Consider the following 13089-nt stretch of genomic DNA (forward strand, 5'->3'; position numbering starts at 1 on the left):
TGGAAACCACTCAATGAATCCATCCCACCCATTTATTTGAGCTATCATTGGTTGTGTGAGGAGATATTTCCTTCCCCAAATTCGTGCACTATTCATCAAGAGGGCAAAATGAAGTTTTTGATGGAGATTCTCTTGGTGTAGGTCTTCTAGGCTTTGGGTAGTTGATTGGAGGTAACAAACCTCTATTTACATGATGTTGTTTTGATAATTTAAGTTATAAAATTGTGTATATGCCTTGGGTGGGAAAGCATGATGTGTTAGAATATGCATTGATGAGGAATAGTTGATATTTTGATGTATGAAATGAAAAGAAGCTTTGTAAGTATGTAAAAAAATTAGAGAAAAAATCATGTATTTCCTCTCTATGTTCGGCCTTTGATAGAGTTAATAGGATTTATTGTGCCAATTTAGTTGATGCTTTAAGAGGGGTTTTATTTGTTCAAGTAAGTAGAATTTGGATGAATTAGTAAGAATATTACATTGGAAAGAAAATCCTTGGAAACATACCTTGATGTTTCGACCTTGATGTGTTGTGAAGGACTTGGTGTCTAAACTCAAAATAGGAACCTAGTGGATGCATGCCTAGGTGTTTGCAAGTTGTAAGGAAGTAAAGAAAATGTATTGTAAAAGAGATGGATCTTTGGAAATCCCCCTTATAGGATTCGACCTATAGGGTATTTAGGGATATATTTGTACATTTTATTTTAAATAAAATGTGTAGTAATAAATTGTATAAAAGTGATGAGTTTTGAAGAAAAGTAGCATGATTTATGTTGAAAATTCCTAAGGGAATGGTTGATTAAATTAAAGAACACCAACGGTTATAAAGGGGTCTAGACTTGTGTATTGGCATAGGATTGGCAAAAATGCAAAGAAAGGAAAATAAGCGATAAAATGTATGCTTATGAAATATTTATGGTATTGCATCATTTTATTGATGCATTGTAAATTATTCTCTAGGTGTGCCTAGGAATTGAGAAGGATCGGAAATCTCTTGAAGTGATAAAAGTAACTTGTTCCACAAGTAAGCGTATTGGTAAAGCTTCAAGAGGTAAGCTCTATGTTTAAGGAGTCTTTTCCTGCTTGAGTGCTCCACCATGGTTAGTGAACTATGGTTGGACTCTATGACTGTGATTTAGATGCTTTGTATAGATGCATTCATATAGAGTTATTTGATAACATGATATGTTTTGCTCTGATATGACTTCTGTAATATGATTTCTGTAACAATCTCTGGCCATTGATTGTATAGTACCCGGATGTCCGCTTTGGGGTCCTCCCTCGGGACTGATGGTGTACGCCTCTGATATGTCTGGTTCCGCTTTGGGGTCCTCCCTCGGGAACACGTGCGTTGATTTCCGCTTGGGGTCCTCCCTTGGGAATGACGGCGCACATCTCTGATATGATATGGATATATGCTCTGTTCTGTTATGATATCTGTTATATGTTGTATTTGTATACTCTGTATCTGACTTTCATGCAGGAGTGAGCCAGGGGTATGGAGAATTCTCTATAAACCTGGAGCTTATTGAGATTTGTAATCTCACCCCTCTTTGGGGACATATTTTCAGGTGCCCAGATTCCCGGTGAGTCCTCACTAGGCAGGGACACGACACGTGGCTGAGGCAGTTGACAGATTGGATTTTGAGTGGCTGTAGGCTACTACCTTTTTGGAGTGTTTGATGTATTTTAGTATTTTCGCATTTGATGGATCATGATATTGATCCTTTATTGTGTATATGGCCTGTATATGTTTTGTACATGTCTGTCGCTTTGATGCATGTACATTTGGGTATTCAGGCACGTTATATGATGAGGTAGTATTCAGATATGTTTACGTGTTGGATTGCATGCTGTTAGATATAGTGGCACTGTGCCAAGTTATGCATGCGCCCATGGATGGGCATTTGATCATATTTGTATAAACTGTTTATCAGGAAATGCTTCTGTGAGGGATTGGAAAATCCCCAGTTGTCCGATTTGTAGAGGAAACTCTGCCCGATTTTCGTTTACGACGAATGAGAATTTAAAAAGGAAAAAGAAAAAGTTAGCTCGTATTTTCAGAAGTTAAGTCTTCCGCTGTTTCTGTTTATATCATGTGTATGTTAATTGAACCGGCTCGAGACGGGGATGTTACACTATTAGATTTGTGGCACGGAGCCAAGTTCAGCATGCGCCCATAGATGGGTATCTGAGTATATTTGCATGATTGGTACTTCTGGAAATATATATTGTTTAAACTGTCTATCAGGAACTCTTGAGTGTGGGATTGGAAAATCCCCAGTTGTCCGATTTACAGAGGTTACTCTGTCCGATTTTCGTCTCTGTAAAATAAGAATTAAATTAGAAGAAGTATGCAATGTGATATGTCATGTGAAAAAGGATTAAAGAAAAAGAAAAAGTTAGTTCGTATTTTCGTAAGTTAAGTCTTCCGCTGTTTCTGTTTGTATCATATGTATGTTAATTGAACCGGCTCGAGACGGGGATGTTACACCTACTACCTCTGGTTAGTTCTTATCGATATGAAGGAGATGAGGTCAACATGACTCTTGCAAAAACTGAGGCAAAATTACTGCACGAGAAGATTTCAAAGAAGGCTTATAATGATGACGACCTCATTAGGATTTTGGCCACAAGGAGCAAAGCCCAGATTAATGCTACTTTGAATCACTACAAAAATGAATTTGGAAAAGATATCAACAAGGTAAATAGTTCATCTTATATTTCTTTCAAATCATTAGATGCTACCTAAATTGCATCCTTTCATCTTACTTTTGTGACACTTAAAGAACCTATGTATTTGCAACCAAAAAAAAGAACCTATGTATTTGACTTGCTCACGCCACAGCTCAATTAGCCTTAGGAGTTATAACAGCACCCAATTTTAGTTTAATGGAAACTGATTAGATTGAACTTAATTTTGTGAGCCAATGTTGCAGGACCTGAAAGCTGATCCCAAGGATGAGTTCCTGGCTTTACTGAGAGCCACTGTCAAGTGCTTGATCCGTCCTGAGAAGTACTTTGAGAAGATTGTTCGTTTGGCTATCAACAAGCGAGGGACAGATGAAGGAGCCCTTACAAGAGTGGTGGCCACAAGGGCGGAGGTTGATTTGAAAATTATAGCAGATGAGTATCAAAGGAGGAACAGTGTACCTCTTGAACGAGCCATTGCCAAGGACACAACCGGTGACTATGAAAAAATGCTTTTGGCACTGTTAGGACATGATGATGCTTGATTTATTCCTTTGTGTGTGTATGGTTATGCTTATAACAGAACTACTATGGCGTGCTGGTTTGATGGTTTCATGTGTTTTTGAAATAATACACAACATAATAGACAACATTATGTTGAATAATTGACAACATTAGCTCGGGTGGGTTTTGAAATCCTCAGAATTGATTGAGGGCCATATACTTGGAATCCTGCAAGGCTGCAACATATGTGTGATTTAGATTTCCTAAGTTAAATATATAGACAACGTGGTTGTGTTTGTCACCTGAACTCTCCTGCATGTTATTTTTCCGATCATGCAAACATCTTTTCAATCTACACTTGGAATTCCCTGTAAGGTTTTTGAACATTTTTAGATATAGGATTTTCTCTAAGCTATGGTTTGTGTTATTGTGAGTTATATGTTTTCCATAAATAAATATAAAGATAATGGCTCAAGAACTTTAACCCAAGTGCCCCCAACTCTCTTTCGATATTATTTCATTCATAAAGTTTAGTGAAGCGAAGCAATCCAGTCTTTTGATTTTGTTTTCGCCTTGGAACTAGGAAATTGTACATTCGACCTTGAACAACCACGAATTTAACTTTGATAGAACGTTAATGTATAAATTTTTGTTTTGTTTTGTTATTCAATTTTTGTTACTAAATCCTTTGAAGTATATGACTTTCTGCATAGTTATTAATATAGTTAAAAAAATTAATGATATAACGATATATAATTAATTGATAATGTAAAATAATTATATTAGCAATTAATCTCAATTAAACCCAACAGCCAAAACTAAAAATATAAAAGAATAATTATTAAATAATCATAAAGGTATTGATTTCCCAACTTATAATAATTTCAGAAACATGAGTAGAGAAATTGTGATGATAATTATTATAACAATTAAAAAGGCGACTAAAAGAGATTCAAATTCCTCATTGTTACGCTGTTTGTTAACGTAAAAAAAGTTAATGTACGGAAGTATTTCAACAATCATACATTTTTCTTTAAGTTTAATGAAAACATCACTCATCAGTGTATATAATCAAAATATGGTGAAGAGAGTTTTTGGTTAAAATATTATTTTGGGATTAAAGGAAATATAAACATATACGATGATAAGATTATAGAAGAAAATGAAATGTAATCACTTGCTTCTCCAACAATGAAATAGAAATTTCATTCTATTCCATAAAAAATATTCAAACAATAGTGCCATAATTTGATTCCATTCCATTTAAACCATTGCATCATTTTCTATTCCATTACACCTATTGTTGGATATTCAAACATAAGACAAACCTCTCACCTCCATATGATAAATTTTGCAGAAAGTAGGAATCTATCAAAATTCCAGTCACACATCCATAGGACAACAAAATGATACAAGATACAGCTGCATCATAAGCATCTGGAAAACAAAACTTGCCTTTGGAACTTTTAGACTCTGGATCACGAGGGATAGAGGCTAGATGTGTTTTCGTTATATTAGTCTCAGATTCTGGAGGACACACTTACATACAACATATACTAGTAGCTAAGTTAGCCATAAAACAAAAGGAGTTTAATTAGGAGAATAGTAGTAACTCACTATGAGAACAACAACATAATTTGTCTGCATGTCAAACATCACTTCTTAAGCACATTTCGTGAGAAAATCTTCTTGCAATATGGGCTTGTGCGCAAGATTTTGTGGGGGCGAACTGCTTCAACCAAAGACGCATGCAGAGTGCCCTGTTTCAGAATAAAAGGGATAAGAGAGGAAGCATCGCAATCCTGAAATGAGTAACAAAGCATGCTAAATTGCAGAGCTATACATATTATAAAGAATCTCGGGATACACCACCTCAAAAGCTAGTTCAAAGGGTGGGAGTACCCAAAGCCTTATTAAACTCCACATTAGTTGTATGAAGCTAGCTCAAAGGGTGGGAGTGCCCAAGGCCTTATTCAACTTCACATTAGTTGCTCATACAACCAATGTGGGACTATATATCTCAACACGCCCCCTCACACGAGAGCCCATTGGGCTTGAAGAGTAGATGATGCAACATGCCAGTCTATCTGTGCTAAGAAATTCCACAAGAGAAAGCGGGGGACGGCGAGACTCTGATACCAGATAAAGAATCTTGGGATACACCACCTCAAAAGCTAGCTCAAAGGGTGGAGTGCTCAAGGCCTTATAAACTCCACATTAGTTGCTCATACAACCAATGTGAGACTATATATCTCAACACATATGTATAAAGTTTCAAACCTTGGTCACTCCGAGGGCACGTTGAACAACATAGTTGGCATATGGGTCTTGCAGCAACTGCTCAAAGTGAGCAACAGACAGCAATTCTCGGACTATCCTCGATCTGCTCTCTCCAACATGCTTGAGACATTTTTCAACCACGTGACTGCTAAATTTTTGCATGGAGAGGTTTACATAGTTCCCTTTGAACTGAGAAATTAGTTTGGTTGAGGCACTTGGGTTCTCCATCTCAATAATATACTGAACAACATAATTTCTGAAAGATAACAAATTGAATGTATCACTTGGTTTCTTTGAGGAAATATAAAAAAAGCAAACAGTATATATTTACGGGTACAAGATCAAAGGCAGATTACCCAAATGGATCTTGAGCTAGGAAAAGCCCATGTCTGCATATTTCTTTGAGCAGCCTATCTTGATACTTTACCATTGCATAATCAACGCAACGTTGTAGTACACAACACCCATGCTGATGAGTAGCTATATCAACACAAAACTTTGCAGCAGCCTCAAAAATAAACTGCCAGAAATGATAGAGGGAAGAAAGAATGAAGAAACTTCATACTTAGTTTCTGTCAAAATGAGCAGGTCCAAGAGAAAACAGATCAGATGTTAAGCCACGTGCAGGCTTGAGAAATTTGGAATTCCAATATAAAAGTACAATGCTAGAAAACTTTGAAATAGTAAGTCCAATATAAAGGAGATAAGGGAGCAAATCAGCAAATATTAAGGCAAATTTCTCTCGGCTAGCTACTTCAAATTTAAAGATTTCATTCAAATTCATTTACAAATAGATTCTTAAATCTCATTTTGAGCAGCATCTTACAAGGTTGTTTGCCAGAACTCTACCAAATTCAAAATCCTCAAGACTGCAATCATATCCATTGTGTGAACTCGATTAAGAATTCAGGATATCTTTTCATAATATTTTATCATTGAGGATCTCAGAGTGCATTACTCTATCCTCATCATTAATTAACAAATAAAACAGAGTCATCTTAGTGGTAAACTGGCAATATAAATCAAACACTTCAAAAGATTAATGGCATGCACAAAATGAAAACTGCAAGGTGAAATGAAAATAATCACCCGCAGCTATAACTGTTAACATTTTCAGCCCCGTTCCAATGGTAATCATCAACACTTTCTCAAGCAAAACATTAATCACCATTGCTTCTTTTAATGTAGAGAATTAGCCTTTTAAGCTTTGCCAGGGGGGAGAAAATGAAGAAAATATTCAGGCCTGGTAGAGAATGGTTTCACCATTATGTTCTTCATAAAGAACATCCTCAATAGATGGTGAACTTTGTTTGACAGCTGACTTACCTTTTAATAATTTCTGAAGTGACCAGTGATAGACATAGGTTATATGAATATGCAAATCCTAGAATCGAGGCATTGATCAAATTGGGAAGTATTGAATAATGAAACTAAATTTGAAAATTAACAGAATTATGATGTCATATGGTATGTAATACCATTATGATTCGTAAACTCTTTTTTTTTTTTTTGAAAACATGATTCGTAAACTCTAATCGTGATATTTTGAAGTAGAATATATAACTTAGATTCGGAGACTATCATACTAGCAACAAAGGTTCAACATATTGAAAGATTTGAGACACTTCTCCAAAAATATATTTCATGCCAGGCAATGTGAGCTCGAGGTTGATATCGTGATCATATAACAAGGTCACAACTCTTAAGCATCTATGAAGCACCGATACGTTTTCGATATGTTCTCGATGATACAGGATGTCGATTACCATACAATACGTGTCCGATACATTTTCGATATGCGTATCCGATACGTTGAAGTTTTTTTTAAGGAATATCGGTGCTTCATAGTTAAGCATAACATATCTAGGAAATGTTGCCAAAGGAATACACTTGACCACAAATGTGTAATAAGGAATGCTACTAACAATATAGTTTATCTTGCCTTTGTTGACTGCATTGCAATATGTTGACATCATAGTATTCAATTAAGTGTACAAGAACCACCAATACTGGTTCACATTAAAAGTAACAAAAGTTAAAAAAAGAGATACTGAAGGTAAAAGAGAGAAGTGTTATACCTCATTATCTTCACAGCTAAAGCATTGCAAGCAACGTTGTATGACATGATTTCCATTCAGATCCTTAATAAGATCCAGAAAACCAGGTTGAATGGCGGACCTCACTAATGAAATTTGCTTTCTAGAGTTCAGTGTCCCAATCAACTTCTGAACCACGCGAGTGCTGATACAGCAATACTATTAAATTAGTGTTCCAAAAAGAAAATAATGTGCATTGTCCTATTAATAAAAGGAACAATTTTTTAGTTGAACTGGAGGATATACCCGTGTAGGTTTAAAGAGGTTCTGACTAGCAGCCCTGGTTCTTTGGTCAACATTAGCACAATCTGCAGTCTTTGATCTTCTCTGCATACATCCAGCAACTTTTGCACAAGATAATTCCCAAAAGGGTCCATCATAAGTTCAACAACATTTTCTATGACTCCCTTAAACACTATTCGCACATCTTTAGAGGTTCCCTCATCAACCATCCTCTGTAGGAAGCGACAACCATTCTGATCCTTTGCCAGGTGACACATGTAACCTTGGACATCAGCCCAAGAACAAAAATTGTGCAGCATGGGCTGTGGGGAATTACTTGCAAGAGTGCTATTACTCACATGACTAGCAGGAACATGAGAAATGAGTTTAGGAACTTCATCACTCACAACTTGAATTGCAACCTCATGGTGGGAATTATTTTTGCAACCCCACAAAGAATTGCACCTATTGTTAGCACAACATCTTATATCTTTCTCTTGTATAATAAAACTATTATCACATTTAAACGCCACAGGGTCCCCTCCGGTTCTCCTGGGAGAGAGACGTTGGGAAAGTTCATCATTGGCAGCTTCCCTTGCCCTTTCTTTTGTTGCAGAGAAATAATGTGATGATGGAGTGTTTAGATTCAAAGCAACCTTGGGTTGCATGGTTTGAGAGAATGCGAAGGGACTCTTGACATCCCAGCATGTATCACGATCCATTCCAAAAGACTCCCTCTGTGAGCACAGAAAACGATCACCAGAGTAAGAAGAAGCAAAAGGGGGCTTCTGCAGTTGAATTTGTCCATAACAAGTACTCCTCCCATGGTTGAGAGAAGACTCCATTGGGGGTCCAAAAATAGATGATGGGGTGTGTTGTTGATATGATAGGGTACCTGTTTCTTCAGGAGCATGTGCATCCAAAGAACAAGGTGTATATGTATACGAGTATGGTGAGTCCAAAACATCATATGATCCCCTGGTTTTGGCAGCATGCGCATGTTCATCCAAAATATTCATTCCAGAAAATTCCTTAGACAATCGCACATAAATTTCATCATCATTATCATCCATAGTACTCTTACTCTTATCCCCGTGCAAACGAAACCCATTGGAAAAAGGACTCGAAGGATAAGATTGTGACGTGAGAGAGACCACGTGACCATGGTGAAGATTGGGATACGGTGGTGCTGGTGCATTAGGATTTGGAATCCTGTTAAACCACGTCCGTAGCTCTTCGTTTCTCATCGCGTTCATTTTGAACAATATAAACAACGAAGAAGAAGAAGAAAAGGGATTCAAATTTGAGAGACACAGCAAAGGCTAGAGATAAAAAATCGAGAGTGGCAAAATAAGGTGACAGAAGAATTGAAAACAGAAGAATTGAAAACTCTAGGAATGGTTTGTGTCGACAAGTGTCAGAGGTGGTCGGTTATGTACTAGACTAGTAGTGTGGTGCGTGCATTGCCTTTTGAATCTGTTATCCGATAATTTCTGTTTTGTGAGAAAGAAAAGGATCAACAGAATATCATAATCATATAGGGGATTTTTTATGTTGATACTCGTGGGTTTGCCACCAGCGTTGTACAACTTGTAACGGCTCACCCAAAATCAAGACTATAACCTACCTTGCCCACTTTTCAGAGCAGAGCAGGATATGCTGCATCTGCATCGCTAAGGGATTCTGTTTGTTAAGGAAAATTCAACCATTTGAAATATAAAAAATGGTATCTGGATTTGTGAAAAAAGTTAAGGAAAAAAAAAATCTGGATAAGTGGTTATAAAAAATAATAGATATTTATCAATTAAAAGTGATACTAATGATTTCTTAATATGTTTTTTTCTTAAGTATGTGGAGAATTTGTTAAACAAGACAAAAAAAAAAAAAATAGTTACTATTAATTATGTTAAATATTTAATATTGAACATCTAACCTAACCTTATTAATTGTATCAAAATTCGAAATTTTGTCTAAGCTGAAATTTTTTTTTTTTTTTTTTTTGTATAATCTGGAGGTATTCTCATTCAACCTCCTCCGGTCACCTTGTCTTCGGGATACGATCCTGTAGGATAGTCCCTCATTGAAACAGCGGGTGCATTGAGTTTCGCTACCGAATGGAGGATGAGACTAATCCTCAATCGAAGAGGAAGGCACATCCTCTGGTCTCCAAAAATTTTTCAAAAATTTAATTGAAACAGGATTTGAACCCAGACTCAAACGGAACTCAGTTACCAACTTTTTTGTTGTTGTTGGTTAAGTGGAATTTTCGTGTATATGAAAAGAGCTATTTGCAAAATAATATTTAATTTTGTTTAGACCATTTCAACAGGACAGAAGATTGGCACAAATAGTCTCCTCACACCGCACCATATGAAGGGTAAAATGGATAATGTGGCAAATTGCTTTAGCGATAGTACGTAGGGAAACATAAAAGCTGATACGGTCATAGGAATGAAATGCGGATTTGTATCTGATGATGATGCTACTGTTTCTGGTAAAGCGCGCAAGGCGCACTCCACTTGGCATGTGGCATATGGTGCAAACCTGTTGCAAATTTGCAAATCACTACAATTCTGCAATAGCTACTCAATTGAGCTGTTTCCACCTACACTCTCTTGAGGGGCTAGTGTAGTGGGTATATGGGTATATATGATAGAAAATTATATTTTCATGCTAAATTTTTACATGACTAATTTCATGTAAAATATTTATGTCTCGTCGATTTAATAACAATAAAAAAAAAGGTAGACATAATTTTCACACTCCTCATTCAGTCACATCACACGTAAAACAAAACTCTATACTAAGAAATGTGTCTTTAGAGTTGGGATTTATTTTTATTTTATTTTTTATATCAATCGGTGTATAAAGCTTTAAGAGATTTAATTTATTCGACTTTGTGTTTAAACCTCTCCATTATTTCTAAGAGTTTCGATTATCAGGAATTGAACCTTTTTTTTATGGGTTTTATTTGGATCAAACGGTGTTTAAAAATCTAGCCCAGCCATCGACCCAGCCGAAGTCAGGAGTCACGAGATCACGGGTTCAACCGAGGGGTCATGGGGTCATTACGCTGACCCGGTTTTATATATTAAAAAAATAAAAAATATATATATCCTATATTAAAATATTAAAAAACAAACCACCAATCATCAATGATTCAAAATATACTTAACATAATTCACCAATTACAATCACAAGTCAATATTACACAACCTATTAAAGTATCAAGATACCAAAATACAAAACTCATATTCTAATGAGGTCACTACGTTGACCCGGTTCTGTCTCTTTTGAGAAGTTCCCTGACAAAGAAAAATTTAAAGCAAGTAAGAATGAGATTTTGTTTAATTTCCGTCAACGACCGTAAGGATTTCATTTGAATGGGTAAAATTCTTACCTTTTCTGAAAGATTCACGGCAGCGAGGTGAATATTAAAGAGACGTCTAGGTCGCTAGGAGAGAAGATAACGATTAGATTTAGGTTTGCAAACATTTTTATTTTATTTTTTTTAATAAAGTGATATTATTTAATGGATTTTTTTTAAAAAAAAAAAAAAAAAAAACATGCAGCGACCCCTCTTATCCGGGAGTCACTGAAACTCGGTCGAATTTTGGGGGTCGATATGCATATAGAGTCTAACTTGTGACCTCAGCCGTCAAAGGGGAGGGTCAAGATTGACCCGGGTCAACCCGGGAGGCGGGGTGAGGTTTTAAAACACTGGTATCAAGTAACAGCAAAATTATGTTATTTCCCGCTCTCACATCGGTAAGTGATCTCTTCTTTCTTTTTTTGTTTTTTTTCTTTTCACCTAGTGGGTCCCGTTTAGAATGAGTATGCAGGAACCAAATTTGGTTTTACAGTTACTTGCCACTAATAAACCCCTTTTTTTATGCATATGTTGGACAATGCTTATTGAATAATCTCAAATTCTAGCATTAACATTTGCCTTGGATTAATAATAATAATTGTTATAGACTGACCACTCAAACTCATTTCAATAGACTATCTATTAAGATTTATATAAGGGGTTATATTCCTATATTTTTAAAGTGAAACAAATATTATCGCATCATATTGAATTTCACTTGACTGTATACGCATCTCATGCCGAAATTTGTCTCACGTTTAATGGGCTCACAAGAGCAGAAACAATTATAACTCTCTCTCACATATATCATTGGAAAATCTTCCCCACTTATATATATCTCTCTTTTGCCATTGAAACTATGCATTTTGCACACATAATCACCTTATTATTATGTTGCTGAAATATAGACTCAAGTGCCACTGTACCCAACATTCTCTCTTGATTCTCAGCCTTCACGGGAAACCCACTTACGTTGTCTCTCATTTTTTAGCTTAAATTCATACTTTTATCTTACTAAATCATTGTTATATCGATATACTTTATCCAAGAGAAAAACAGACCTATTTCCCGTACACATACAGTTCGATAATAATAGATTAATAGTAAAGGACATGATACGTTTACAAACTTTTTTTGTAATTACACTAATGTAGGACCGGTCGTACACTGTGTGATTAATGTAAGACCGGTCTTACATAGTGTAGTTTGTAAACAAAAAAGTTTGTAAATATAACTTGCCCTTAATAGTAATACATGTGTTATTGGCTAGTTCTAGTTTTTTTCTCTAAAAAAAATAAAAAAAAAGGTGAACCTTTATTAAAATAAATAAGACAGACTTATTAAAAAAAATATCCCGTTCTATGAAGGGAAAACTTAGTTCCAAGAGACTCAGGAACTATTTCATTAAATATGCTGCTGGTTAATCATGGTATACTTTGATTGATGTTTCTTTCACCGAGCTCCTTCAAATATATGGATTCATTCAAATTCATTTACAAATAGATTCTTAAACCTCATTTTGAACATCTTGTCATCCATAAAACAGAACTTTACCTTATTCAAAATCCCCAACCCAAGACTGCAATCATATCCATTATGAACGCGGTTAAAAATTCAGTGTATATGAGAAGACCTACTTGCAATAGACTGTCAAATTTTGTTTGATTTTGAACCATTTCAATGCAACGATGAAAGTTTAGCACAAATAGTCTGCCTACAAATACAATGCAGCATGTGAAGGGTAAAATGGATAATTCACAGCTAGTTGCATTTGAAGTAGAACATATATAGGGACATAATTGTTGCTGATATGCTAGGATAATGTCACTGTCAATGATAGTGTGCGCAAGGGCACTCGACTAGGGGTGCGGCATATTGAGCAGAGCGTATCCTTGGGGTTGGGATTCTTTTTCTTTTTCTTTTTTC

General features: G+C 35.8%; 2 protein-coding genes across 2 annotated transcripts; one reads left to right on the forward strand and one right to left on the reverse strand.

Moving 5' to 3' along the window:
- The first annotated feature begins 2485 nt into the window (after positions 1–2485).
- LOC133295300 (annexin Gh1-like) lies at positions 2486–3247 on the forward strand. The gene is made up of 2 exons (XM_061494106.1): positions 2486–2704; positions 2940–3247. The coding sequence occupies exons 1-2, from the start codon at positions 2486–2488 to the stop codon at positions 3234–3236; spliced, it is 516 nt and encodes a 171-aa protein (XP_061350090.1). The 3' UTR covers positions 3237–3247.
- Positions 3248–4850: 1603 nt separating this feature from the next.
- Positions 4851–9040, reverse strand: LOC133295301 (putative pumilio homolog 8, chloroplastic). Its single transcript, XM_061494107.1, has 5 exons — positions 7818–9040; positions 7554–7716; positions 5832–5995; positions 5476–5731; positions 4851–4955 (listed from the first exon to the last, which is right to left on the reverse strand). Exons 1-5 carry the CDS (start codon positions 9038–9040, stop codon positions 4851–4853), a joined length of 1911 nt encoding a protein of 636 aa, XP_061350091.1.
- Positions 9041–13089: the final 4049 nt, after the last annotated feature.

The sequence above is a fragment of the Gastrolobium bilobum genome, unplaced genomic scaffold (assembly GCF_033153095.1).
Source record: "Gastrolobium bilobum isolate Gb01-03AN ecotype WA unplaced genomic scaffold, APGP_CSIRO_Gbil_v1 utg5789, whole genome shotgun sequence".
Lineage (NCBI taxonomy): Eukaryota > Viridiplantae > Streptophyta > Magnoliopsida > Fabales > Fabaceae > Gastrolobium > Gastrolobium bilobum.

Coding starts and splice junctions, on each gene's coding strand:
- LOC133295301 (XM_061494107.1), bottom strand. CDS start 9,040: ATGAGAAACGAAGAGCTACGGACGTGGTTTAACAGGATTCCAAATCCT. Junction 5,996..7,553: donor TTAGCTGTGAAGATAATGAG/GTATAACACTTC, acceptor CATTTCTGGCAG/TTTATTTTTGAGGCTGCTGC. Junction 5,732..5,831: donor CTAGCTCAAGATCCATTTGG/GTAATCTGCCTT, acceptor GTTATCTTTCAG/AAATTATGTTGTTCAGTATA.
- LOC133295300 (XM_061494106.1), top strand. CDS start 2,486: ATGTTACACCTACTACCTCTGGTTAGTTCTTATCGATATGAAGGAGAT. Junction 2,705..2,939: donor TTGGAAAAGATATCAACAAG/GTAAATAGTTCA, acceptor CCAATGTTGCAG/GACCTGAAAGCTGATCCCAA.